This window comes from Trachinotus anak, unplaced genomic scaffold, assembly GCF_046630095.1.
Source record: "Trachinotus anak isolate AG129_WGS33_773 ecotype Australia unplaced genomic scaffold, CSIRO_AGI_Tana_v1 ptg000032l, whole genome shotgun sequence".
Classification (NCBI taxonomy): Eukaryota; Metazoa; Chordata; class Actinopteri; order Carangiformes; family Carangidae; genus Trachinotus; species Trachinotus anak.
In genome coordinates, this window is record NW_027273883.1 from 22,293,916 (window position 1) to 22,321,095 (window position 27,180).

Below are 27,180 nucleotides of genomic sequence, written 5' to 3' on the forward strand. Positions count from 1 at the left end.
TGTCAGGAAATGACGGCGCTGACTGTGAAATAGACAGACACACGCTCCCCTCCATCAGTACCTGCTAATACACATTACCACACATCAGATCATGCGCGAAGGGGTATTTCCACTATTACTCACTTTCAATATAATAACCCTAAAGTCTATTTAAGTCCTATTGGCAGTAAGGCGGGAAATGTTTCCACTTGCTCTGGCTTCCAGAAGAAGCTGGATGGTGTTCAATGTGAATAAAATTACTCGGGCTATCAAAAAGTTCTTGTCTTCCCTCAACAGAGTGCTCCTTCACAGTGCACACACAGATTTCTGTTAATTCCAGCCGCATTGGAACAGATGGCACTTGAATTGCTGCAAAGAGTATGTCAATCAGCTCATACACTGTCAGCTTTCACCAAATCTTGTCCTTATTTGTCTGCTTTCTTTCAGACTCTCTATGAAAACTGGCCTGTGTTTACAGTGGCAAGGCGGATTCAGGGCCTTCAGTTAAAAAATGTAGCTGTGACGTGCTTAGCTCCGCATCAACATTTCCAAAATAAGGAGTGGATTTAAATTCAAGGTCAATTTGCACACTTGAATAAAGATAAGGCTGGCAAAACAGCTCTTGCTTGAGATTAAACATGCCTTCTCAGTTTCCGAATTCCAAAACTCTGTCATTGTGTGAAGAAAATAACACCTGCAGTGTTTACGTTTAAGATGTTCCAATACTTCAGTTTAGAAATAAGGATTTTTTTAACCCAAAAATGATTAAAGATGAATGTAGTCAAAATCATCTGAGATTCCTCGATCCTTGTGAAAAAAATATAACGAATGGACTTTTTTGTCTGAACATTATTTAGCTTTTTGCTTCCTGTAATCTATCTGTTTCTCTTACACACATATATTGTTTTCACGCACACACACACTCAGAAACTTCTGTCCAGTTGTAAAGACCATTTGAGAGGGGAGGGTTGGGAAATGAGGGGGAGGGAATGTTCTCCCTGCTTTGGAGGTGGTGACTCCTCTAGGTTTTACGAGACCTTTTTCAAAGTAGCATGTTGCAGCAATGGTATGCATGTATGTGCGTATCTGTGTGTGTGTGTGCTACACTATACTACATCAGGATGTTTTTGTTTTCCCTGTTAACTTTTTCATAGCTGATTGGAGCCTTGAAGCTACAATCCCTGACTTAATAAACCTCCCGAACCCTGTGCCGCCGTACAAAGCAGCAGACACACACAGAGTCTTTGTGTCAGAAACAACCCAGGTGTTAGAACCTCAGTATTTTCCACACAAATGTGTTTTCCACTCTCTCTTTTTTTCCCTCTCGAGCCACAAAGCCATGTGTTTCGGCTCTTGTAAAAATCAGGGAGAACCTCTAAATGCTTAAACAGCACGGCACTCCTGGTTTGTGTAAAAAGAGCAGCAGTGAGGCTCCAACGCTGGCAGGCTGCAAACTTCTAGGTGTGGTGCTGCCCTGTGATGCACAGAGGTCACACAGACTGACAGCCGCCACTAAGTCAGTTAAGCAGCTATTCTGCAGTTTAAGTGCAAACAAGATGTCAGATTAAATAGAATCATAAGAACAGTCAGCAGACATCAGTATCTAGCACCAACAGCGCTGCTGCACAGCGTTACGCAGGGAGACAGCAGATACGCATCTGTCTGACTCAGCAATGTCACACATTCAGGCTGGAAGACGACTTTGAAAGGTGGAGTTTAAAAGGATTCAACTGAGCTGGTGTGACATCTTCATACACTGGTTTCATATTAGCTTGTGGAGGTTGAAGGTGAAGGTGTATCTAATGTACATAAACATTGCTATATTGTACATGAAGGCACATCAATGTCTCCCATTATTGAGATATACAGAGGGTGACAGATTAACAGAAGAACCTGAAAAGTGAGTGGAGAAGCAGGATGACTATGGCAGATTTGGCTCTCCATCATCTTCATCAAAACACGAAATAAGGGAATATCTTTTAGAAGAACAGTGTTCATCCCGCCAGTAGAGTTCAGAGACTTAGAATCAATGCCAAGAAGCACTGAAGCATCTTACTAAGACGCTTTATTTTGGTTTTTCCTTTAATTTGTCAGCCGCCTGAAGATTTGCCAACCATCAGGAGGTCTGTAAGCTGCAAAGGATGTCTACAAGAGATAGTTTAAGTAATAATTTCATTGTTAATCTTTCATTTCTCTTCCAGTTAAGTTTGACTAATTAAAAGGTTTGTTTAAAAACTGTATGCTCATGCTTTTTTTGCCACCGCTGACTTCTTTGTAGCAACCCTTATTAATTATTCTTCCAGTCAGAAAAAAACACGGTCTCAAATTTTCCCTCGGGAGTCTGTAGTTTTAACTCAAATTAAATATATCTCAGTATGTCCAAAAGTCTGAGACCACGTTCCCACCCACTTGAATGGGAAACAATAAATTCACTAGAATGGGAAAATGACTTTATCAGACTTTATCCTTAGTTCACTTATCATTAGTCTACACCTCAGCATCCAACCTCGCTCCTTATAAAATTATGCATTCCTTCCTTTTATTCACCCCCTGTCAGGCTCTCTCTCACGTTCCCCCGCTCCCACACTAACAGTCATAAAACACCAGAGATTCAGGCATAAAAGAACAGCAGCTTCTGTTCTGCAAAATCATTGAGTGTTTAACAGGAAGGCCGACAGATTGGAGGAACATCCCTCCAGAGTTTCTCTTTCTCTCCCTTAAAAGGCCCTGAAGGAATCCCAGCACAGTCGCGTTTATCAAGCCCTGCCCCAGAGTAACCTCTGACCTGAGCTGCTGAGCTGTGTGTCACTGCTGATCTATCCCAGGCAGCAGGATGCTGACATGCATGAAAAAAATAAAATGACCAAAAAAAAAAGACGAAAAAAACAACAACAAAAAAAAACACTGTCCTTTTGGCCAGCACACATCTGACAACTCTCACAGCACAGTGGGATGGCTAAAGTGACAAAGCTAAGCACTTTTGACCCACACACATGCTACACAGCGACACACCCTGTGTGAGTTCGATGTGACGCTTCAGTTTAGTTGGTGTATTTAACAAAAACAGAATAACAGAGAAGTTCCATTACAGAGATTTTCCTTTTTGGTTTGCATGGTGGGTAACTGTCAGCTTCAGCTCTGAAAGGGCGACGTTTGGCTGCACAGCAATCAGGGGAAATCTCCTAAAATGTCACACATCAAACACACACACCAAATCCACAGATATTTCTACCAACGGCCTACTTTCCATGAGCGTTTCACCTGGCACTGACGTCTGTGTATGGCTGACCTCAATATGAATTCAGTACCTTGTGTTTGTAGTAGTAGCGGCCAGACTGCTCACTGCAGTGGGAGTGGGAAAATAAACTGCACAAGTTTCATTGATATTACTGGCAGTAACAAGTTCAGTTTCATAAAGCTGTGTCATGTGTAGTCAGTGTCACATTTTACTCTTCATCTTCTGTAGCCACGTTAGCGACATGGCTCTATGACTGATCTGTCGGTCAGTCCAATTAAAACATATTCAGTGATCCCAGGCCAAATACTCTGGTTTATGTCAAATTGTTTATGTATTCGCCTTCCCTATACTTACCACATTTAGCACTAATTAGCAGATGTTAAGATGGTTAAATTGCAGCAGCATTGTCATTGAGAGCTTGTAACCATGCTGAGCTCCACTGAGTACAGCCTGTTAACATGGTTGCACATTCTCAGTCTTGTTTAGCTGCTCATGGCTGGACACACCTGACAGTTAGTACAGATGCAAATCCACCATGGAGGAGGTAGAGATAACTATTATATTTCAGTCTCTCTGACATGCAATGAAAGGAATGCAGCCAAATGTAGAAAATCAATACGGAAGAAGTTGATGTGTCACTTTTTGAAATTTCTGCTGGAAAAAAAATTATAACTATAACAAAGATGTGTTAGATAATTACATGTGTCCCTGTATAGAATTGTTTTTAACATGAATGGTAAGAGAACGGGCACTGGAGTATGTTTGACAAGACAACATCTCTTTAAGTAAAATTCCTTGGCCTCATAAAACAATATAGAATGAGCACACCCACATCTGTTCATTGCAAGTTACGTGCTTTTCTCAAGGGCACTCCGACATCAATTGTCCTCTCTGACTTCTTTATTAACACTTCTCAACCTGTGGCCACCAGCCAGCATAAGACTCTGAAATACTGTGAAAAAGATGGAAAAGAAAGATGTGAGCCACAGTTCTTAGATAGCTGTCACAGCTCGGAAAGCTAACATAATTTAAATGATTATTTTTCATAGCAACAGCACAGGAAATGAAAAGACCTCACTGTTACCAGCACCAACTTCTGACCAGCTGTAATTCAGTGTGTGTGATGGGAAAAGCCAACCTGCTAGGCGACTTACACTTAGCGGCTTTAAACAGACACACACCCAACAGTTAGTCTTAAATATCCCTCCTGGCTTTTTAAAGAGTTCATTCATTCACAAATGTGTGACAAAGCACTTCCCACACCACTTCTGACCTCACACAATGACACACACTGTAAATAGAAGCCACTACAGTCATTCATAAAGATAGCTACGCTCTATGTCTGCATTGGACTTAAAGGTATGGTGTTGATAAAAGCTTTGATTCACTATATCTTACATGAAAAAAAAATAAAGTTTGATCATCATGGTTTCTATTCTTGTCAGTCACTGTAGTTTCTCCTCCACACATCAAAGCCAGACTTTGCTTAATAATTCACAAATGTTTGAATGTTTCAACCAAGGAGAAGCTGGAATTTAAATTACCATTCACAGACAATCAAGCCTGCCAAAAATAACTGTTTAATTGGCTGACTGAACAAGGCCACTGCTATATTTAGGGGTTATTTTAAGCTCTGCGGGGTATAGGACAGGGCCTTGCAGGACACACACTGGGGCGAAAAATGGATGCCACCCTCAGCAGTCCATCCTACATGAACAGGGCAATCCCCCGCTCAGGCGTCCCAGCGACATCGGCATCAGCTGCTAGCACAAATTGCATTAGAGGAAAGTGGGAAGACAGCCAAGCCTTTACCATTCAGCCGACTACAATTTAGAGCAGGCAATGACACAGCAGTGAGTAACATTAGAAAGAGCAGACTGGCTGATTGACTATAATTATATTTTAACCCATTTGGAAAATATTCTTGATATTAAATCCGACATGAAATTTATGTTCTAGTTTTTGCTCTTTTTTAAGTCTTGAAGTTGTTGTTTCTAATATTTTACCATGAAGAAATTATGACCACATTAAAGTGGAGACACAAGTAAGACCAGAGAGTATTTGTAGCTTCTGGCCTTTTCACTGATGTCTGCTATCAGATGAAAAATAATTTCTACCACAAACAGCTGAAGTCTTCAGAGCTGAACAACACTTAGAATTTACGCTACGCTTGCTAACCCATGCTAGCAGCTCAGTTAAGCTGAACTCACAGCTATACTTGAGCTAAATGCTAACATCAGCATGCTAATTTGTTCATAATGAAAATGCTAACGCAATGATGTTTATCAAACAGAATGTTTAGCCTAACATGCTCACCATCTTAGTTTAGCACAAAATACAATCAAAAAGAGCAAACCAAATTTTGAGTGATTATGGCACTGATGAAAACTCAGGTTAATAAGAGTATGTAAATGTGTGTACCAAATTTCACTGGAGTCCATGAAATTGTTGTCAAGACATTTCACTGTAAACCACCAATGTCACCAAAGTCACCAAACTCAGAAGGATTCACCCTCAGGTGACGATGAATGTCACAAAATTTTATCCATCAAACAGTTGCTGAGATTAGATAGATGGCCCATAGATTTCAGTCTATGGGTCAAAGTGGTGGACCCACAGATTGGCACTGCCATCTGTAAAGCCACACCACTTCCACAACACAAGACAACCTTCATCTTATAAACAACTTCAGTATTTAAAAAGAGTTCGCCAGACACACTCATGCCACATCAAATGAAGCTTGACAAGTATTAACAACTTTGTTGCTACAATTCAGCGATGGCATTTCAAGGAAATACAGAAGCACCAGTTGTGCCAATGAGGGGAGCAGTCAAGTTAGACTTGGCTGACATTACCCAGATAGGCAAAGCTCCACAACTGGAAGTTGTATTCTGTATCTAGAAGGCATCAGTGATACCACAGGCAAATCATGTCTTTGTATGGTAGCACGCTGAAGATACAATGAGACAGCTTTCTAACGTCCAGTAAAGGTTTTACATATCATCTCATAGTTGTTACCATCCAAATGAGTGTTCACTCCAGTCCTCATACAGTCAGGACATGCCCATTTTAACATGTCTTTTGATGCAGTATGTTGTTCTCTAGAGGCATATTTGCTTCAAAACTGTTACAAGCCTTGGTCTGTTTTTGAGGATGAAACCAGGTCAGCCTGTGGAGAATATGGACAAGGACACATATTTAGGACAGTGTGCTTATATTCTGCAAGGATAAAGATGAATATCTAGCAACAGGGAGACATTCGTACAGATGGGTGCCTCGAGAATGTTTACAAACCAAATACTTTCCATTATCAAGCATCTGAAGCTACATCAACATACAAACAATCTAAACAACTACACTGCCTACAGGCTATCAAGGGTTTACAAGACTTCCTACAGCTTCCCCATGTTCAACAGAAATGTAGCTCATCTCAACGTGTCATGATTTAGTGGGATTCAGCAGAGAGGGAACGTAACAAAGTCAGACAGCTCTCTCATTGGCTGTGTCATCAGTGTGCCTTAATAAGGAGAGCAGGACCTCAGAGGAGCACAGACGCTGTTGAGGAAGGAACACAAAGGAACGTCTGGAAAATAAACACCTGCCACAGAACCAGCTCCTGCTTCCCATTACCTCCTGGTGCAGAAACAGCACCGAAAACACAGAGATCTGTCACACTCACAGATAGAGACGTGTGCATGTACAGCAAATGCAGTCTGATGCTGCTACAAAATTAAATGTGATAGCACTATTGATAGGACAATTGGTTTCCCTTCTGCCCTTCTCTGGCAAGTTCACTATTCACTGTTCTTTTGAATACATGTCGGAAGTCACCTTCCTGTCAGTCTTCACTCTGTCCACAGCATTGATACCAAAAACCCTTTAAAAGTTCTGGTTCTGTTTGACTGAAAACAATACACAGCTCCATTTCCAACCTAAATCAAGTCCAACCCAGTGATACACAATGAAGTAGAATGAGTAGAAGCTGCCACTGCAATGTATTTGGCAATAGCTCTGTTTGTTTGAGTAATTATACAGACGTCAAAAGTCTACAGGTATAAAAAGTTTACAGGTATAAAAACTGCAAAACAAATCAGCATTTTCAAACAAGACATGAGATGTTCACAGAAATGCACCCACTGACGAAAAGGAAATCTGCAAACGTGCTGATACGCAGAAAATAAGCGACTGTGATTCAGCACAAGCGCGGCCGCCAGATTCTCACAATAAGAGGGAAAAAAATTTAAAAAAAATAAAACTGGGGCAATATTTATAGAGGAGCTCTCCCTCTTCCTGATGATCTGTTGGAACGGAACAGATGAAAAATGCAGCAGAAAAAAAAACATCTAGTGGAAGGAAATGTGAAAGGATATCAACATATGAGAGCTTGACAGGAATGAAAGCTAAACAAAAATCTGGAATGAAAGCACCTTGAGGACACCGCTGACATCATCTGACATGAAGAAAGTGAAAAGCAAAAGTGGGCAGAAAGATGCGTTGGGACGGACTGACTTTGTTTGGGTGTGAATTTTCTCTTCACCTGCTGGGACCAGCTCAGTTTCATCCTCCACAACTCCATCTTTCTCTGATTAGTTTCCCTACCACATGAAGATTTCCAAAAAAAGGAAACTATGTGAGGTAATCCAGCGAAGGCACGCTGGGCTGCACACTTGAGGAGATAAAGGGATAAAATGAGATGAAAATTTGAGAGGAAAAGCATGAACGCCCTGCAGTGCGTTAATGAAATTCACTGTTGCTCAGCAGCACCTGTTAATGTCCTGTGTTGTGACTGGACACAGGATAACAATCAGCAGAGCACTCAGTCTTAAACTAAGCCCCTCTCTTAGTCCCATCGAGGTCAGAGGTCAGCAGAATGGGTTTGTTGCTACGGTCACATATCAAAGTGAAGCGCTCCTGTAAATCCACCAGACTCTAGCAACACACACTCAGACAGGCAGCGTGGAAGACTGACAGCGAACATGTGCAGCAATCAATAAAACACTCAGCAGTCAAGAGATGCAGCGTGCGTGGCTGCTACTCTGTTCTATCGACACGCACACGCACACGCACACTCACAGAGCAGCCGGCATGATGAAAGGCACAGGAAGGTGCATATGCAAACAGTCACATGTTTGCACCTGTGCAGAGTCAATAAAACCAAAAATAGACAAATGAATAAGAAACAAACACACACACAGAGACACCTCTTCCATCATCACAGCCACAGTACGACTGCACTGAGGCTGTCATCACCGTAATGTGAGTGCGGGCGCCCACCTTTATACTTCTCCCTGACGTTTTCATAAGCCTGGATGAAGTCCTGCTCCTCGGCATTCGGAGGCAGGTAGGCAGGTTCGTACATGGCCATGCCGGCGCTGTCACCCTCTTCTTCTTCTCCTACTCCTCCTTTAAGCTTCTTCCTTCTTCCTTTTAGGTCAGCGTTTTCCTCTGTGTGTTTGGATGTGTGTGAGGCAGCCTGTGCTGTCCTCTGTCTGCTCTCTCAGCTGTGTGTGAACCCTCCACAGCTCCCAACTTCATTCCACAGCCTTGCGCCACACCCCCACCCCCCCTGCACTCCCCCCTCCTCTCTTCCATACCCTCCCATAGCCTGGCTCAGAAATACTAATATAAAAGTCAGGCCCCTCCTCTTAAAGATACACAGACTGGACCAGCAGGCACACACTCAGTGTGCTGCTTGCCAAGCTCAAACACAGCAGCGAGGAGAGCAGAGCAGCAGCATAAGACTCTGGTAACATTTCAGCTGCATTAGACTGTGATGGATGACAAGTGGATTGTAAGACCACTGAAGCACAAACACACTTTTCTTAGTGTCCTCCTATGTGTTTGTTATATCAACATCACATCGTACATCTACTGTATATAAAATCTGCTGTATATAAAATCTACTGTATATAAAAACTCTCCAGTCAATTATGATGCCTTACAATGACTTGCAAGTGCTAGTAACAGCTGTTCAGCATCTTAAAATGCCAGTAGCCTGAAAAATGAAGCCAACATGGAAGTGCCAATAACTACATTTCCTTCAATGGCCACTTGAAGCGGGTCTTGGCTCCACATGTGCTCAAAAAAATGGGCAAAAAGGTGGCGAGTTAGGCAGAGTCAGGCACTGCCATGATGGCAACAGCAGAGCAGCCCACTCTGAGCTTCAAAAGCGTTCTTCAGAAACCTATTGGTGACATGATACAGTCTATGCTTCTAGCTGCTGTTTCTCACTGGGATTCCATGTGACATGTTGGCTAGCCAAAGCTGAAAAATGCCCCCAGCAGTCATAATGCATGAGAGAAAAAAAATATTGACGAGTAAATGCTTGCAAATGGATAAATAAATTAAGGGAACAGATTGGTAAACCATGCACACAGATTCATCTTCATGCCCTCAGCTACACCAGGTGCAAACTATAAGGAGGGTGCAACCTTTCATCAGTGACATCTGAAAGGTTTAAAGTTTTGAGGAAAATTTTGCCTGTCCCAGTTCAGTTTGCCGTTCTGTGCCCATCATTTATTAATCAGTTCGCACAGATTTCTGCATCATTATTTTTTTCATAAGACACATATGGCTCCAACAAGTATGGCATTTGATAAATAGTTTTGGAAATTTAAGGTGAGTTCCACTTGCAAATGTACATCTAAACAGTAATTTTACCAGTTTACAGGAAGTTGGTTCATTTCTAAAAATAATACTGAAAATGTCCATATATGATATCATGACACAGGCATCCTCTACCACATTATGCTTCTGTGAAATTAATATCACCAGAGAAGCTGCAGGACCTTCACAGCTCTCCTAAGATAAAATCAGTCATTCTTATTATTTCAGAAATGCTGAAGCTTTATAAGTTATTGTTCTATAACATCTTATTTTAATCACATTTGAAAAGGAAGCAGCCAGTTGCTACAGGACATAACCTCATAACAAAAATGATGTCCACCCTGTTTGTGCCGCAGTGACACACTCCAGCTGCTCGCTCTTATGCTTCAGCCTCCCACTGAGAAAGTTGATGCTTGTAGCACAATAAATATATTCAAAGGAGGTCGCAGTGAAGATATGCCCTTGACATCCACTGGGAAAATCAACTGGTGGGGCAGCCCCTGAATATTCAACAGATGCCCAATGACCTGCCAAGCTGATGACTAATAACATTATGTCGGCACAGAGAGATTGTGCATACTGTTATCAATGGATCCAGGCTGCCACACTGTGTTGGAATCTAAAAATGATGTCTCATTGAGGAGTTTTATGATGGCATGACAAAGACAGTATAGTAAAGAGTATATCACCCCTGCACTATTTCCACGCTGGTTTGCGAAGGAGTCAGTTATAGCACAATAATGGGGATCTGATGTAGGAAAAGGAAAATCCCTGAAGCTCAGCCGGACTATCAGACATTTCTTTGGCCAATGCCAAACTGACATCAGCCAGGACACTTTCCTGAGAGGAAACACGATAAGTCCGCTCCAAACTCTGTTGTTGTTTCTGCTGCTGCAGAAGTGTGTGTGTGTCAGTATCTTTACACTCACTCCAATAGGAAATCGTACTACTACAGTTAGGCACGCTCTGTATGTTCAGCACGTTTTCTTAATAGTAAAGTTCAGACACAATTGTAATTCTTCTTTTCCAAACCTTTCTATCCCCATTAGATTGCAAATATATGGCAGTTATTTCGACAGTTATTGTAGATTTTACATTGTATATAATGAGATAATTTGATACAAGAACTGAAAGCCAAGGAAAATCAATAGGCTACTTTAAATATGAATTCTTACAAGTGGAAATATAAGTATTTCAGATGATTTCAGATCATATTATATACCGGTACACATATACATGCATTTCAATGAGCATATGTGTATCTCTATTTTTTCACATACTTCTGTATAAAGATGTCCATGGTATGTCCACCACAAAACAGTGCAGACAAAGGGGTTCCCAAAAGGCAGATGTATTAAAAACAAAGAAGGACTGGGCTGCTGCACAAATACAAGTACTTTACAAGCCCAGAGAACATAGATGGAGGCAACACTAAACAGTTAACTGTTGACATATCCCTTGAAATAGGGAGAGGCACAACAGAAGAATGACATCAGCATGTTGACTCTGGATCCCGACAGATAAAACTGTACAGACCTCTAAAGAGAGGCCAGTGTCCAAGTCCAGGTTAAGTGGCGCTGTGACATCAGCGATATACTGCCGGCTAATATATGGGAGTTAAGAGTGGAAGCTAAGGGGAGATGTTTAAGTCTAAGTGTTTTTATCACATCACCCACTATTAACACTTACTGACACCAGATCTCACATCATCCCACACATGCACACACACACAAACACACAGCGGTGACACTTAAGAAGATGCTTACAGTAAATCTCTCACTGGGTACTTGCTAGAAGGTTCTAGGTTTCTGTCCCAAACAGCTGGACAGCCATGCCTGGCATTGTGACATCTGTTTATTCAGTTAAGCTGTGACTTTAAAAGGCGCATGATCCCATGATCTGAATGAGTCAGATAAAAGCTGAGGAAAGAAGGAATGCAAGTATGTGAAAGTGTGTGTGTGTGTGTGTGTGTGCGTGTGTGTGTGTGTGTGTGTGTGTGTGTGTGTGTGTGTGTGTGTGTGTGTGTGTGGAGCTTTCCCAGATCTCATTCACCAAAACTCAACAGGTGCCTGTAGAGGCTCAGGACTCCTGCACGCATTTCTCTTAGCCTACACACATACAAGCTTTCTACATCAGAAGGATGAAATGTGTGCGTTCACGTTCCAATGTGTGAACTGCTTAACATGTGTGTATGTGAACTCTTGTCTCAAGTGTACACAGTGTTTGTGTGTGTATTTGCACTTCATACGATACTTTGCCTGTGAATGGTCCCACGGGATGAATGGAAGACAAAAAACAAAGGTGTGAAACCAAAGATGTCCTCTGCATCCTATATATCACACGGTAAATATAGTATGTGGGAACAACTGGTTAACACTGTATTTACTTTTTTATAAACTCTTGCTTGTCCAGTATACCCACCTATAAGGGTCATGCAATTAATTGGGGGAATTTAATTCTGCATGGATTTTATTTATTTATTTATTTTCCTTGCACCTGGAATACTACTTAAGATTTTTCCTTATAACTGCAACATTTTAAAGTTGTAAAATTTGAATCAATTTTTACAACTTTCTGGACTGTATACTACTATTAGGAGATTGTATTAGATTTTCAAACTATAAACTGTTGCAACATTTGCAACATTTAGACCATTTATTGTATTCTCCAGTGGTAGAGAAAGCTATACAGCTGGCCAGTAAACAGTCTGTCTCCGTTTTTACAGTTATGTTTCCTTCTGTTTGATATTCTAGTGGGACAAACACACAAGACAGGCAACACTACATCATTACCATCATTAATGTTTTTCACACCACTCTGTTCTGAGAGTGTGATGCCAGTCTTCACAAATCACAGCACATCTTTTATGTTGAAGTGTCAAGGGGATTACTGAAGCTCAGCTCACCGCTGATGGAAAAAAACCAAGGGGGAAACAGACAAAAACTTGTGTATACACACACACACACACACACACACACACTAGAATGTACACACACAAAGGCAGGCAGGAGTTTAATACTGGCCAACAGCTAGACTGATAGTCTGGCTGTGGAAGATGACAAACCTCTCAACAACAGTGTGACAGCTGCTGTGATGGGAAGAACTTATTGCCGGCTTTAACTTAACCAGGACTCATCCTCTGCTGGAGTTTGATGGGATGGAAATTATTTTGTCAGTAGCGACATGGCTTGGAAGTTGAAGAAACCTCACTGCGTTTCTTTTCTTCCTTTTATTTCCATCTAACACACTTCTTGATCCAAAATAGATTTATCTGAATCAGATCAATGTGTCATTGTCAGTAGCAGACAGGCTATGATCAATAGCACTGCAGAGGGAAGTCCACGAAACCCTCCTCCACTAAAGCTCATGTACATTTAATGTACATGTGCAAAAATGCATGTGTACATAACCACAGTTCAGATACTGCAAACAGGCAGCATGCTATCTTCTCTGTCAGATCTGACAGTTGCATGTTTAGTGTCTGTGTATAAAAAGACAAAAATAAAGCCGTCACCTCACCTCCTTCTTTCCCCTGACATAACCTTTGTCAGTGCATCATCATCTTTTTTTGGGAGTTTCTCTGTCACTTAGCCAGGGCTGGGGCTGACTGACACTCTAGTGCAATCATGGTGCAATGTTGCTGTAATAATAGTAAAATCATGGGCAATAGACAAGCAAAAAAAAACCAAAACAGGCCTGGTTCCCTCTTCTGGATATCAACAACAGAAATGTATGTGATGCACAGATAGCAGCCAGTAATTCTGCTATAGCTTGCTTGGATCTGTCCACTCGCATCACACGTTTAGTTATGGCTCATTTACAGAATTTCAAACTGATGATGCGGTGTTCACCATGCCTTCCCCCGAGCAGCGCGTAATGGGGAAAGGCATAAAGGTCACATCTGTTGGCAGAAAAATGGCAGAAAGAGATGTTCTGTCTGAAAGGCTGCCTCCCTGAGCGTAAAACCTATTGTCTGCTGAAATAAGGCTGAGCACTGTAACACCATGGGGCACAAGGAATACACTATGAAGGAAATGCTATTTGAGACGGGTGTGGGAAATGAGACACATTTTCCAGGAGCTGTGACGACTCCAGAACCAACACTTTCAGCCCGCCAGCCCCTTATTAAAAAGCGCCACCTGCTGGGCAAATGGGTTATTGTTGTCTGAAGGTGCGCTGATAGTTGTGTTGACTTGTCAGCATGTAGCTTGATCACTGATAAGATGACATTTAATAATCTATTGTAGCACTTCTAGGGCGAGAATTTATGGAGAAAACCCAGACACTATCCTAGCATTTGGCTTACACAAGACATTTCTCAAACCTGAGGAATATGACTAGAAACACAAAGAGCTTCTCATGAGTGAATCAGTTCAATAGTCTGAAACTGTGAGGAAAAATATAATAAAAAGCCTATGTATTCAGCTCAGTGCATGAAATCTGGTTTATTACACCATTATGAAAGCTGCCCAGTGACAATAGACAATCTGTGTCTGTGCAGTTGCTGTCTATGATACAAGTGTGTTTGTCTGGTTGAAGATTTACACTTGCAAAGGGGCATCTCCTCACTGGTCAGTGCACAGCTCTAACTAATAACACTGCCTGAGGGTACAGACAATGTATTACTCGCATATTTCCCATTCAGCCAATAAAATAAGAGCTACAGTGCAGCTGCTGCTGAGATACTTAAGGCTGTGTTCATCTACACTAATCATTTCCACAGTAAATCTCAACCGCTTACTCCACAGTGTGTGTGTGTGTGTGTGTGTGTGTGTGTGTGTGTGTGTGTGTGTGTGTGACAGAGAGAGAGACTGTATGTGGTGTTATCTCAGTATCATATCATAGCCTCTTCAATAATAAATAAATGAGGAGTACCCTGCAGGGATGTTTGCTGTTTTCAGCACAGCTTGAATATTCAAGGCAACGCTGAAACACACTCTGACTGTGAGAGTACTCAACGTTTAACATGGAAAATTCAACAAATCATCTACTCAGATTATTACAACAACTACCCCAAAAGGCAGAAGTGATCCGTTTTTAAGTGTTATGTTTAATAATAATGATGATGATGATGATGACAAAGCATTCTCCCATTACCTGTTTCTTTATTGGATGTAGATGTGATAGACTGTGCATTATGCAAATTAGACCTACAGGCAAACATTCATTCAAATATTTTTAAGTCCTTTCAATATGCACTGGCTTCAGAAAGTATTCAGACCCCTTCACTGTTTGCACACTTGTGTGTTGTGTTTTAGACTTAATTGACATCAGTCTTCGCCCAATAACACATAATGACACGGTGAAAACTTTGAGAGCTTTCAGTCTTTGATTTTCAATAAATTTGCAAAACTTTCTAAAATCTAAATTATGATCAAACTTTCACAAATCACATCACTGTGTAATAGAACTGCAGCTTACTTCATTTATATTAATATCTAAAACAATTTGTCTATGCATTCAAAATCAGACAACACAGTGCAGGCAGTTGTTATTATTATCAGTATAACTGATAATGTGATTTTCAGCATGGATTGATTTGCTGCTGTTTAGTACTGTACAATGTGTGACTCCCTATAGTAGATAATGAGGTCAACTATAAATCCTACATATGATTATCATAGGAGGTCGATGTAAATGTTCTTTTTTTCTATCCAATATTTATAGAATATACACTAAACTCATCATCTAATACCTTCTACAGTAAACTTTACAATGACGTCATGCTATTTTAAATGACATTACCACAAAACCATAAGTCAATCAGTATCAGTCAATGAGTAACTTGATACTCTTAAAGGAATGTGTATGTCACAATCTGTCAATGAAGGTGTGTGTGCATGTGTGTGTGTGTGTGTGTGTGTGCGTGTGCGCATCCAACAGCTTACTCAGCTAGGATTTTGTAAAATGTGTGAAGTGAATAGAGTTCTCACCTTCATTATACTGTGTCCCTACAGCGAAGGTCAAACAGTCAACCACAGGGTGGCAGGGTGGAGTGTCTGACCTTACACTGAGTTATGTTGCAAGATCACAGTTAGTCCTTGAGAACTGGTCTCATGAGAGCACTACGGACTCTAGACATTCCTCTGACCGGGATCAGGGGTGACCTCTGACCTCTTTCTGTGCTCCGGTACTGACCCCATGCACAGTCATACAGTGGACAGTAAATCCTCTCTATGGCAAGTCTGACAGCTGACTGACTGGAGCGCTTTCAACTCAATCATTCACTGGTTTGTGAATGAGTGTACACTGGATCCCAACAGCAGATAGTACTGCAATACATCATCTTTATTGGCTAAAGGAAAGGAAAGAGACTTTTATTACAGTTACATCTCTTGATAGTATCATCTGATCAGGCTCTCGTGTTAATCCCAATGGAGTCCACTCTTTCCTATTCACAACCTGCTAATGTCTCTGGAAACAAGATCCAGTGGTATTTAACTGGAGCCCTCACTTAACACCAGGTCTTAATAAGCTCTCAGTCTAATTTTTCAGGGCCTATTCCCACAGGTGATTAGAACAGCATCTAAGCTGCTCTAATATGTAATTAGAAAGATACATGTAATTTAATTACTCATTTAGAGATCTGCAAAGTTGAGAGTACTCATAAGCGATGACTGACAAGACACAAAAAATAACATGATTCCCTTATGGCCTGAGGTCACATGACCTGCACAACCACAGACTAAACAGACACACCTCTGCCAGTAAACGGAGTAAATAAATAATAAATGCTCTTTTACAAACAGTGCCACTTTGGCTTAAAAACAAAAAAATTACCTATTAGCCATGCTGGTGACTCTGTGAGGCTACAAGATGCTAATATGTTCAAAATGACAATGTCAATGTCCTTATGTTTAGCAGGTATGTTTGCAATGCAACACTATGCCATGCATCTTCCATGGTGGCTTCATCTCCACTAACTGTCAAGTATTGTTCCACCTAGAAAATCTACACAACCACAAAAAGCTAAACAAGACTGAAAGTCCACTGCCACACAAGTGGCTCCGTTAGGCTGTACTTAGACACAGTGATTCTTTGAGCAAATGCTAACACACAGGATGCTAGCATATTGACAATCACATGCTAATGTTTATGATGTTTACTATGGTCAACATTTCCATTTAGCATGTTAGCATGAAAACACAAAGTACAGTTGAGGCTGAGGGGAATGTTCTGTAAGTATGTGGTCATCAACCAAAGTACTGGACAAATACAATGTTTGATGTGTTGTTGGCGCCAGATTAAAAAGTAAGGATTCACAATTCATCTTGTGGGGAACAAGAATGTCTTTATTGGATTTCTTGGCAATCAAAAACAAAACAGTTTTGATATTTCAGTCTGGACCAAAGTGCTGGACTGAACAACATTTCCATGCTGTTACCATGGCTAAAAAATCCTAGGAGTTGTTTCAAACTCTTTAATGCATGGAGAAGTAAGAAATCAGTATTTAGGCCACTGGGTATCTTCCATCTACATCTGTCTACATCTTCCATCTCCAAAACATCAGTAAGAAAGACGAACAAGATGCAGCTTTATGTCCTCTTTGTCTGGTTAGTTCAAAAATGTTTAATCACTTCAAAGTTGGTAAGACTATGCTACCTGTATGTCACTGTTCTACTGGACGCAACCATAGATCAGAGCTCCCCCAGCTACACAGTAGGTGGCTGTTCATAGAACGTGTTCATCTATATACAGTCAGGGATTCTACAGCAGCCAGTTAGTCAGGCAGCAGAGCCAACAACAAAAGCTCAGCCTCACCCATGGGTGCTGACACAGCCTGACCTGGCCTTCAGATGGATAGAGGAAGAGGATGTGGATGCAGACCTATTGTAGGTGCTAAAGTTATCCAGACTTCCTCTAAGCCCGGCAGGAGAACGGCACTCCAAAACAAACTCAATCAAAGTCTCAGTGAGGCTAAACCTGGCATATTGAAAATAAGCACATCACAACATAAAAGGGGAGTACTGTGCATCTTATTTCTGTGCCAAAAGGACAAAAAAGTCATACAAATAAACAGGTTTTATTGTCTGTCCGCCCGCCACCTCTTCATCATATCCGTGCAGATGTGGGGTTTTCCTGCCTTTTCTTACAGTGACTGTGGTGACGCCATTTAAATTCACCTCACAATCAAACGCAATTAAGATATAAAATGACTAGTATTTTAAAGATACAAGTCAGATCATGTCACAGGTGTGGTGATTATATATAATGATTATGACTCTTCACCTATCTCTTTGGCTCATGAGTATGTTTCACATGAGGCCATTAACTGTGTAAATGTATCTAACACTTGGCCTCAGCACAACACAGAGATGGCACTGCTAACCGGCGCTGTAAATAAATAATGTCCTTCCAGCATTTCTACAGTTGAACTGGACGGGATCCCAGCCTATTGTTTGAACAAAAAGAACCACACCTAGCATTTGGAAAAGTACTCTCTCTTGCTTGTCTCGATGGATAAAGTGTGTATCCTGTTCAGCTGGCAAAGCCAATCATCTGTCTGCAAGGGGAAAGAATTACCTGACACATGTTTGTACGAAACAGAACTGTTTAGTTTCCTTTTTTCACTCACACTATCATTTACGAGGTTAATTGTTCCTCAGTGACCTGGCATTTAAAGCTTCATCATGCAGGTCAAGGCAGCTTAAAATATATGGTAGGGCTAACAGGAATCCTGTTCTCAACCTGTCCTACTGTCAGGCAAAGACCTTGTCGCTTTTGCATGATTTTAAAATAAAAGTCTGCGAAATACAAGTTCTTCTCTGCTATTTCACAACGCCAAAAAGCACACTTGCTCCAAAAACATAGATATAGCATTACAAATTTGTGACCTGTTCATTGATCAGTGTCTCAGATTGAGCTCTCAAGCAACTGATGTCATGCTGTCTGAAAAGCTCTACCCAGAATGCAAACAAGGAAATTCTCACAGATAACAATGGCCCTGACATAATAAATAAATGGATTTTCAATAGCTTTTCAAAAATAGAAGAGTCAACATCATGAATCATCATCTTTCTTCTCTGCTCATGAAGGTTGTTATTTCAAAGCAGTGAACATCCTGGTTTCTACTACAGCTAGGCTTACTGATGGAAGTGTGAAACACATTCTAAAATACCACTACCCACATTATTGCTCACATTTCTCCACTGCCCCTGTGGGCAGTATTCCCTCTGTATAGATAAACATGAAGCTGAAAAGCAATGTTTCACTGACCTTTTTTGGTTTAAAGTCTCAAGTCTGTTGCAACTGTGACCACACAGATATGTGGAATTTGTAACCGCCCCTAAAGGTTTGCATTGAAAACGGTGAAATGTTGCTGCTTTTCTTTTTAATGGGATTGTAGCGATGCACTCACGGAGTTGAAATCTTTCTTGTCAAGTTCAACGTCAGTGAACTTTGACACACAAATTTGTGCTGTTGACTGCAAGCCATCTTAAAGTGCAGTCAGAGAGTCCAAAATGGAATAATTTCATAGTTTATAAGCTGTTTCAAACCATCTAGTTTTATCTTCACCTCCTCTGACAGAATATAGTGAAAATTGCACCACAAAACAATAGATTATAGATACAGACAGAAGGGTCAACTGTACAAAAACCTCTCTTAAATAAACTGCTTGAAATAATTTTCCTGTTAATAACTGGGCTAACGAGTACACCGATAATCATCGTACCTGCAATGCGAATCACGGCCCTCTCTGCTGGATCCAGGACCTCCCCTGAGGCTGATTTAGAGCGCTTGACCCTCTGGTGTTTGGACAGGTTCCAGGGCAGGGTGTCTCCAGGACAGGGGACACTGCTCCTCTCTTCATAACTTTCCTCCAGTGGGTTTCGATCCCTGCGTCTGTCCTTACGGGTCGCCATCACCTACCTACTGAAGAGATTAAAGGGCAGTGTTTGAAACTAATTGTGCAACTGACAATGAATGCAAACACAGAGTACACACAATATCCAAAAATTATATTGAGGGCTTACAAGTTATGTGGACCAACACAAGCCAGTTAATTGTGTTATGGTGTATTAAATCTGGACACAAATCTTCTATATAAAGTTAAAACACGTGTGCATTATAAAACAAGATAATTACAACTGAATATCACACGTTGGTAAAACACAAAAAAGCTGCAAGTAGGAGATCAGCAGCATGCTGATAGTCCTGGTTATGAGAGATTACGAGGCTTACGAAACTATGTAAACACTACTACAGCTTTAAATTCTCCAGCCAAGTAACCGAATCATTACACCACTGACTCTTTGATCTAACTGCCAAGAAGCAAGGTGTGAAAGAGACACACATGTATTAGTAAACCAGCTAGGGTCAGCTGTTGTGTCAGGTTTTCTTCTCTCTGAGCTCACTCTTCTAATGTTTAACTGTCACTGAAATGTATGAAAAGATAAAACTCAAAGAGGCTCAATGTCAGAGTGCCATAAAATGCAAAATGCAGGGCTCAGACACATAATGTGCTTTGTGAAATATCATCAGTGGCGTGTGGAGATGCCTGCAGGCAGAGGCTCCGTGACCATGATAACGGTGCAGTACTTTACCTGCTCATGCAAAACAAAAGGGTGGAGTAATATACCTAAGAGGCATCCATGGAATTTTTAAGTCAATTCTGCATAAGATGTAGACTGAATAAAACCATTTCACAGCAGCCATACAGTCTCTGAGCCGTAGACTCATATACAGTAACAATAACATGTGCTGGAAATATAAACCACATTCTGTATTCTGATGGCTGTTTTGTAAAATATGCATAACTGTCCCCTGCTAGAAACATCTAGAAGTGTGGATTTTAGTTTGACTATTTGTTCAGTCTCTGACCTTTGCCTTAAAGTTAAATATTTACCAGTAATGTGCGGCGTCATCATATGCAGTGACAGAGCTAAATAGAAATAATCTGTGTCACTGTGAAATATCACAACTCACTACAAATGACATCATGCCTATCATATTCCCCATGAATATTCAGGACAGTACACTATGTACAGTACTAAGGGGAAATAATTCCTCCATAATTATCTCACTGCAATTAAACCCAACTGTGGCTGACCTCCACATAACACTTAAAGGTGTGTGAGAGTAAGTGGAGGCAAAGCCTAACACAGCCTGAGGTAATATACAAACCTTGGCAGTGGTTACTGCCTCAGTGAAAGTACAAGCTCTACTAAATGAACCTAAGCTCAGTCTGTGAGTCATCAGCACCCATAAACACTGTCTCTATATCTGCCAAATAACAGCGAGGTGGTGTTTCCTGAAAGGATCGCACATCTGACACCTCCTGCCACTTTCCGTCATATCATGACACAAATCTCTTAACTTTCTGTCAGCTTATATATTCCAGTAGAGCTGTGCATGACTACGACACACCCACTACGAGATAAACCCCTGCTCGAGGACCTGCAGCGAGCTCTGTTACGGTGTGTGATAGCACTGATGTAACGTGCCTTAATGTTGTCACAGCTGATCTGAGTTCAAAGTTCGGTCCTTGGTTATCATACTGTATTTATCATACTGTACATGCAAATGATTTGGCAGTCCACCTAGCATTGGGATCATGATGTCATCACAAAACAGGCTACAGCAGGCAGACTCAGGCAGACAGCAAATAACACGATCAGAGATGCTTTAGTTCATTAATTTGTCTCCATGTCAACATAGCAAATATTGTCTCTGGAGCACTGCTTACCTAGGACACTTGCAAATGTAAATGGTGCACATTGTGAGTATGTTCCTTACTGGAAAAGTAGTGGAAAAGAGACTTTAACTTGTGTCAGTCTAAAACATACATTTACTCTGCATAGGAATGTGTGTGTTTGGTTATCTGTGATATTTGTGTCATTCTGGGGACAAGGATGTTTTTTTAATTTGTAAAAATTCCCCTATCATCATGCCTTTTCATTATACTGCACTACAGACCTCACAGTAATGACACACAAAAATGAATGGCCAGTGCTGCTGCACTATAATAAAAGCAAGTCTACTAATAGGCTCATAAATTTTGTAATGTGAAAGTCTAAGATTTCATGATTAGTAACACTGCAGGCTCCATGGTGCTCATGTGATTCAGTCCCAAATGTTTGATGTTGATGATATTCAATTGTGGAATTGTAATAGAGGTGACAACTTCACTGCCATTAGATTAGGTTATGCTCTAATTGTGGTAATTTATTCAGGACAATAGTTCAATTAAACTATGCATGTTTTCGTTGGGGACCTTGAGGAGTCCTGAACCTGCAATTTTAAAACTGCTGGCCTGTGGCACCTGCAACAAACTGATCCCCAACAACACACAACATACACGATGACTCAGTAAGGCAGGTTATGACTAGCTGCACTGTCACTGTAACCTACCGGTATTTCTTGAATGATTCAGCCAAAGTCACAATTACCAGCGGGCTCATGCGTTGTCTTACCTTGCTGCTGTGTTGGATCAGTGCGTAAAAGCCTGTCAAACAGCCATAAATGCGTGTAGCGGTGCTTCAGTCTGCCTCTTCCAGGTTACCGCCGACCAAAACAAACGAAGTCGCCGTAAGCCCCTGTGTGACAGCGCACTGCATGTGTGTGCCGGTAACGCTGAAACAGCCACTCCTTTCACAGGAGGCAGGGCTGGAGGAGGCTGGAGACACGACCCGCCGTGCAGAATCCGCAGTCATCTGCGATGTTTCTCTTTTCCTGCTTGTTGTCTCTCGTCCAACATCCCTCCCTGCACGGCGACACCTCTGAATTCATTCGTTCAATCACACCCAAAGCTGTGAAATGCTGTTTCCAATCTTCACAACTGCAGACAAACGACGAAGCAGGCGTCCTTGCTGGGACTCTCAGTACCTAGTACCTGCTGTGGGGCTGCTGTGCCGATCGACAGCAATTAAAGTTGTGTCTCCATCAGCAGGGTCTGGTTCTGCGGTGAAAAGCTGCATTACTCACTGTTCGATTAGTTGGCCTGGTTGTCCCGGGCTGAGCATTGTCGAGTCTGCAGCTGCAGGGTTTTGAGAGGACAGACCCCGAGAAGCTCCAAGTATTTAAGCGGCAATCAAGCTTGGTTTAATAATGGGAAGAGAGCAAGTTGTGAGAGCCTATATATATATATATATATATATATATATATATATATATATAATTATTGGTAATTTTTACAGTTTAGTAATTTAAACCTGCTCTTACACTTCACTTTAAGTCCTCCTGTTTCGCATTCACATAAGTATATGAAGATCTGGTAAATGGTTTGTAGAACACTATAATGTGGTTGTAGCAGATGTAAGGACACTTTAGGTGTTACGAATACATTATAATGTGAAATAAAGCATTTATTGCATCTAAAATATTTGTTTAATAAAGTATAAATCTTGAGACTTTTTTCCAAATGTCCCCTCTCCAGCAAAGCACACGAGCAGACACTTTAAAGAAGCTATTTGTAGGTTTTGCTATTGCTACGTAGCCTTTTTATATACAGTCTATGTACATAGCTAACATTAGCATTAGCAACTGTTTATTTACCAGAGGAAACTTGCCACTTCAGCATCACACTCAGTTCCTTTACTCGCCAAACCGTGTCCCCGTCGATGGAAAGTAACACCACTGTTGTTAACTATCTATTTCTATCACCACTTTTCTTCTACAGAAGTTAGCATGCTAACCAGCTAGCTCCGGCTGGATGGGACTGTCTCCTCACTTTTGATGCCAAGTCACTGTAGCTCCAGTCTGAGGGATGAGCCGCGCTCAGAGGACGTAATATAACCTCTTGTAATATAAATAAAACAATGGCTGCAGCTGTCAGCGGTCAGTGCTAATGTTGGCTATGGTAAAATGGTAAAACTAAAAGAATTAGCTCCATTAAAACTCAACTTGTCCAGTCACTGAATGCAATAATACAGAGATTTGCAGATGAGTTGAAATTGTTATGTAAAATACGGTTATTGTGACCTTCAGTTTTACAGTTGTAATTACAAGTCTACACTGTTGATTTTGCTATTTTACTCTGTAATATAACTTTTGACAACTGCTGGAGAGAGAGAGGGAAACAGAGGGGACATTTAACGCAAGACATGAGTCAGAGAAATCGTACATGAGTGAGGAGAAAAAGAAGAAAAGTGCAAAGAAGCAATGTAAACTGTATTTATTTACTGTGTTCACCTGCTGTCTGCACTGCTTGAAATTGCTGAAGGATTTGGTGAGTTCAGGCTATCTTTTAATGTGTGATTAGCATGCTAGTTCCTCGTTTTTCAAGCTGAATGTGCAGCCAAAGTGGCCAGAGGCTGAGCTGAGACCATGTGAATAAGTTTTATGCTGTGCATCTTGTGGTTTTCTATGTGTAAAATGAATTGAGAAGCCACATGGCATGATCAAGTTTGAGTCTGGTTAGTAAAATTAGGTGAATTGTGCCACCATTTGAGGGTCTGCTTCAGAGTTAATTAACAATTAAGCTGCGTTTAACCTGCACACCTCCCAAGCTGGTGAATGAAGATGGGGAGCCACCCATAGGAGATGGACAGACATCTGCCTCTGCAAGACCCACCTGCACCTCAAAGATGAGGACGCTGATTCATACTCTTGAATCGTGGTGGGGACTACACCTTAGGTATTTCTGCTGCAACACTACGTGGACTTGGACTTGTAACGGACCACATTAAAGGACTTAACTGAGAGTTCACAACACACACAGTTCCACTGAGAGAAAATCTGTAATTTGATTTGTGAAAGTTTGAGTTTTATGTCCTTATTTATTTACTACATCTGTTTATTTACTTTATTATTTCATTATTTATTTATTTGGTTCCCCATTAGCCACTACCAATCTAGCAACTACTCTTCCTGGGGTCCATTCATATATATATATATATATATATATATATATTAAATAATGTAAAAAAATATTTATCTATGCATCTGTCTTGATTCTGCATTATATTATGTTTCAATTCCTGTTTACTTTGTAATTCGTAATGCAATTGGGTTGTGTTATTGTAAACTCTTTGTCAACTTCTGGTAGTAAGTAAATGAACAAAAACGTAGAACTAAACTCTTGAATAGACTTAATTAAGATAAATTGTGAACATAGAATTGGGTCAACTCAGACTGAAATGAGGAACAATATGATAAAACTCTTGAACTCAAATAGGTTTAAGTCAAACCACAGTGAGATAAAATAGGTTGAAATGCTTATTTTGCTTGATTTATTTTCCACTCTCCTTAGTTACTGTTGTTTTGCCTGCCATGATGTCTGTTCTTGCTATGTGCAAATGCAGTTTCTAACACAATCAGTGGCAGATTAACCAGTCAAAATACATTTTGAAACTGTGGACAGTTTTGGACAGTTGCTGTTCATAGGCGGGGTTTGAAAACTGTTAATTCCAGTGCAGCTTTCATCATTTTTAGACTGGCTGTCTTTTTTTAAAAGTAGAATTTTCTAAAATTCTCCTGCTTTTGATATTTTTTTACTAAATCTTTGTTTCAGGTTTCAGGTTTGGTGTTTAATCTAACATGAAACATTTTTTCTGCTTCCTCTCTTTGCAGTTTGTTGATCAGCTCCACAGGCCACATTAAAGTCACTGATTTTGGCCTGTCAAAGATCACTACAGGGAACATGGCAGCAGACCAAGTCTGCATGGAGAGGGTTGTTAGAGAGTTTACTGACAGAGCGGTTAGTTTCTTCTCTTATTCTTTTCTTTAAACTAGTGTTTGTCCAGTCTTGTTTGAGTTGAAGTGCTTGTTAATCATTTTCCCCATACATGGGGATGGGCTATGGGAAGCCCATAGACTGGTGGGCTGTGGGCGTAATTTTGTCTCCTGGTGGGCTCATACCCCTTCTATGGAAAGTCACAAGAACAGCTTGTGAGAGAAATCGTCAAAAGTACGACACTTAAGTTTGATTAATTATGTTCTCCTCACTTTTAACCACATTTATCATTCCAGCAGTTCTGACTGAATCTTTCTGTATTTTGAAGACTGTTAATATTCTCCCACTTTATGATTTACCTGTACATAAAACTTTGACATGTAGCTCTCATTTCTCATTTCTTTTAGATTTGTGATTTTAAGCTTTGCATTATGTCAATGTTGTTCTAAAGGAATGCTGTCATTCCCCTCTGCCAGTCTCATTGGTGGCAAAGATCATTTTATGAAATACTTGATCAGACGACTGATATCTGCTTCTTTTCCAAAAAAGGTTATCTGGCCAGAGAGGGGAAATTTTGTACCAGGTGATGCCCAGGACCTCGTCATGCAACTTTTGAAGAAGAATTGCATGATGGAACAAGTAAGTGGCAGGTTTACATAGAGAAAAGACTAATACACTGGTGAAATCCTGGTTGTTTTCTGGTTGTAAACTGCCCCTTGGGTCCAAGATATCCAGGGGCCCCCAAATACAGACTTAAAGACTTTATTTTATTTTCATTTCATGCTTTATATGTTACAAGTTTGTATCTCTGCATCTCCTCAACAGACACTGTTGTTGTTGCTTTTTGTCCCAGCTGCTCAGCATTCTCCATTTTTATTACAATACAAACAGGTGTCATGGTTAGGGATGCACTTCCCATGTTATGGGAAGACTAGATCCTCATAACTGCTGATGGCTCCAGCAATCTTTAAACTAAATTTTACATTTACCGGGAAGAAATCAGTGGGCTAGCGACACGGTATGGAGATGGTCCAAGATGTGCAGATGTACAATCTAAATGTTTAAATGTCGTACTTCTTCTCCAGGGGGAGCCAGTGAGGTGAAGGCCCATCCATTCTTCCAGGATGTGGACTTCAACAACCTCCTCGTTCTCCCTCAGCTGGAGAACGAGGAGGACACCAGCTACTTTGGAAGTAGGTGCCAACAAAGACACACAACAAACCAGAGACATTTCTACTTTAAAAACAGGCTGTTGTCTTTAATTTAAATATTATTTGTTTGTTGTTAAACACACAGTTAGAGTCATGATTACCACAATGTTCATGGATTCACATTATAAGTAGTTTTTCCAGTTTTGTCCAGTAATGTCAGGTGTGAGTTTCAGTTAGGATAACTGTCAGCCTTTTTTCATGACTTGGTTGCAACAATGGTTGTTGATGTGTCTTCCACAGACCAATCACAAATCTCCTCTGAATCCAGCAATTATGGGTCCGATTATGGGTCCAGTGTCAACGTGAACTCCTCTGATGAGAATAATGATGATGAAATAGAGAAGAAAAAAAGAACTTTACAGACAATGATGATTTCACATTTAACAATGAATCAAATGGTGGCAATAAATTCAACAATGACGACAAATCCATCTCGTGTTATGAACACACAGATGACGACGGATCAGATGATGACAATCAATTCACTGATAATGACGAATCCAACTCGTGTTATGTATACCTAGATGATGGTG

General features: G+C 40.7%; 1 protein-coding gene across 8 annotated transcripts in view; it reads right to left on the minus strand.

Moving 5' to 3' along the window:
• plecb (plectin b) overlaps positions 1-23,452 on the minus strand; it is a 126,271-nt gene extending 102,819 nt beyond the window's left edge. For 4 of the 8 annotated variants that reach the window (XM_071468852.1, XM_071468851.1, XM_071468867.1 and 1 more), the window contains exons 1-2: positions 22,237-22,842; positions 19,497-19,696 (exon numbers count right to left, since the gene is read on the minus strand). In XM_071468852.1, the coding sequence (XP_071324953.1) occupies positions 19,497-19,686 (190 nt within the window). In that variant the 5' untranslated portion in view covers positions 19,687-19,696; positions 22,237-22,842. Of the gene's footprint in view, positions 1-8,491; positions 8,736-19,496; positions 19,697-22,236; positions 22,843-23,317 lie in introns of those variants that run through there. The other 4 variants (XM_071468858.1, XM_071468857.1, XM_071468850.1 and 1 more) reach the window with 3 other exon arrangements.
• Positions 23,453-27,180: the final 3,728 nt, after the last annotated feature.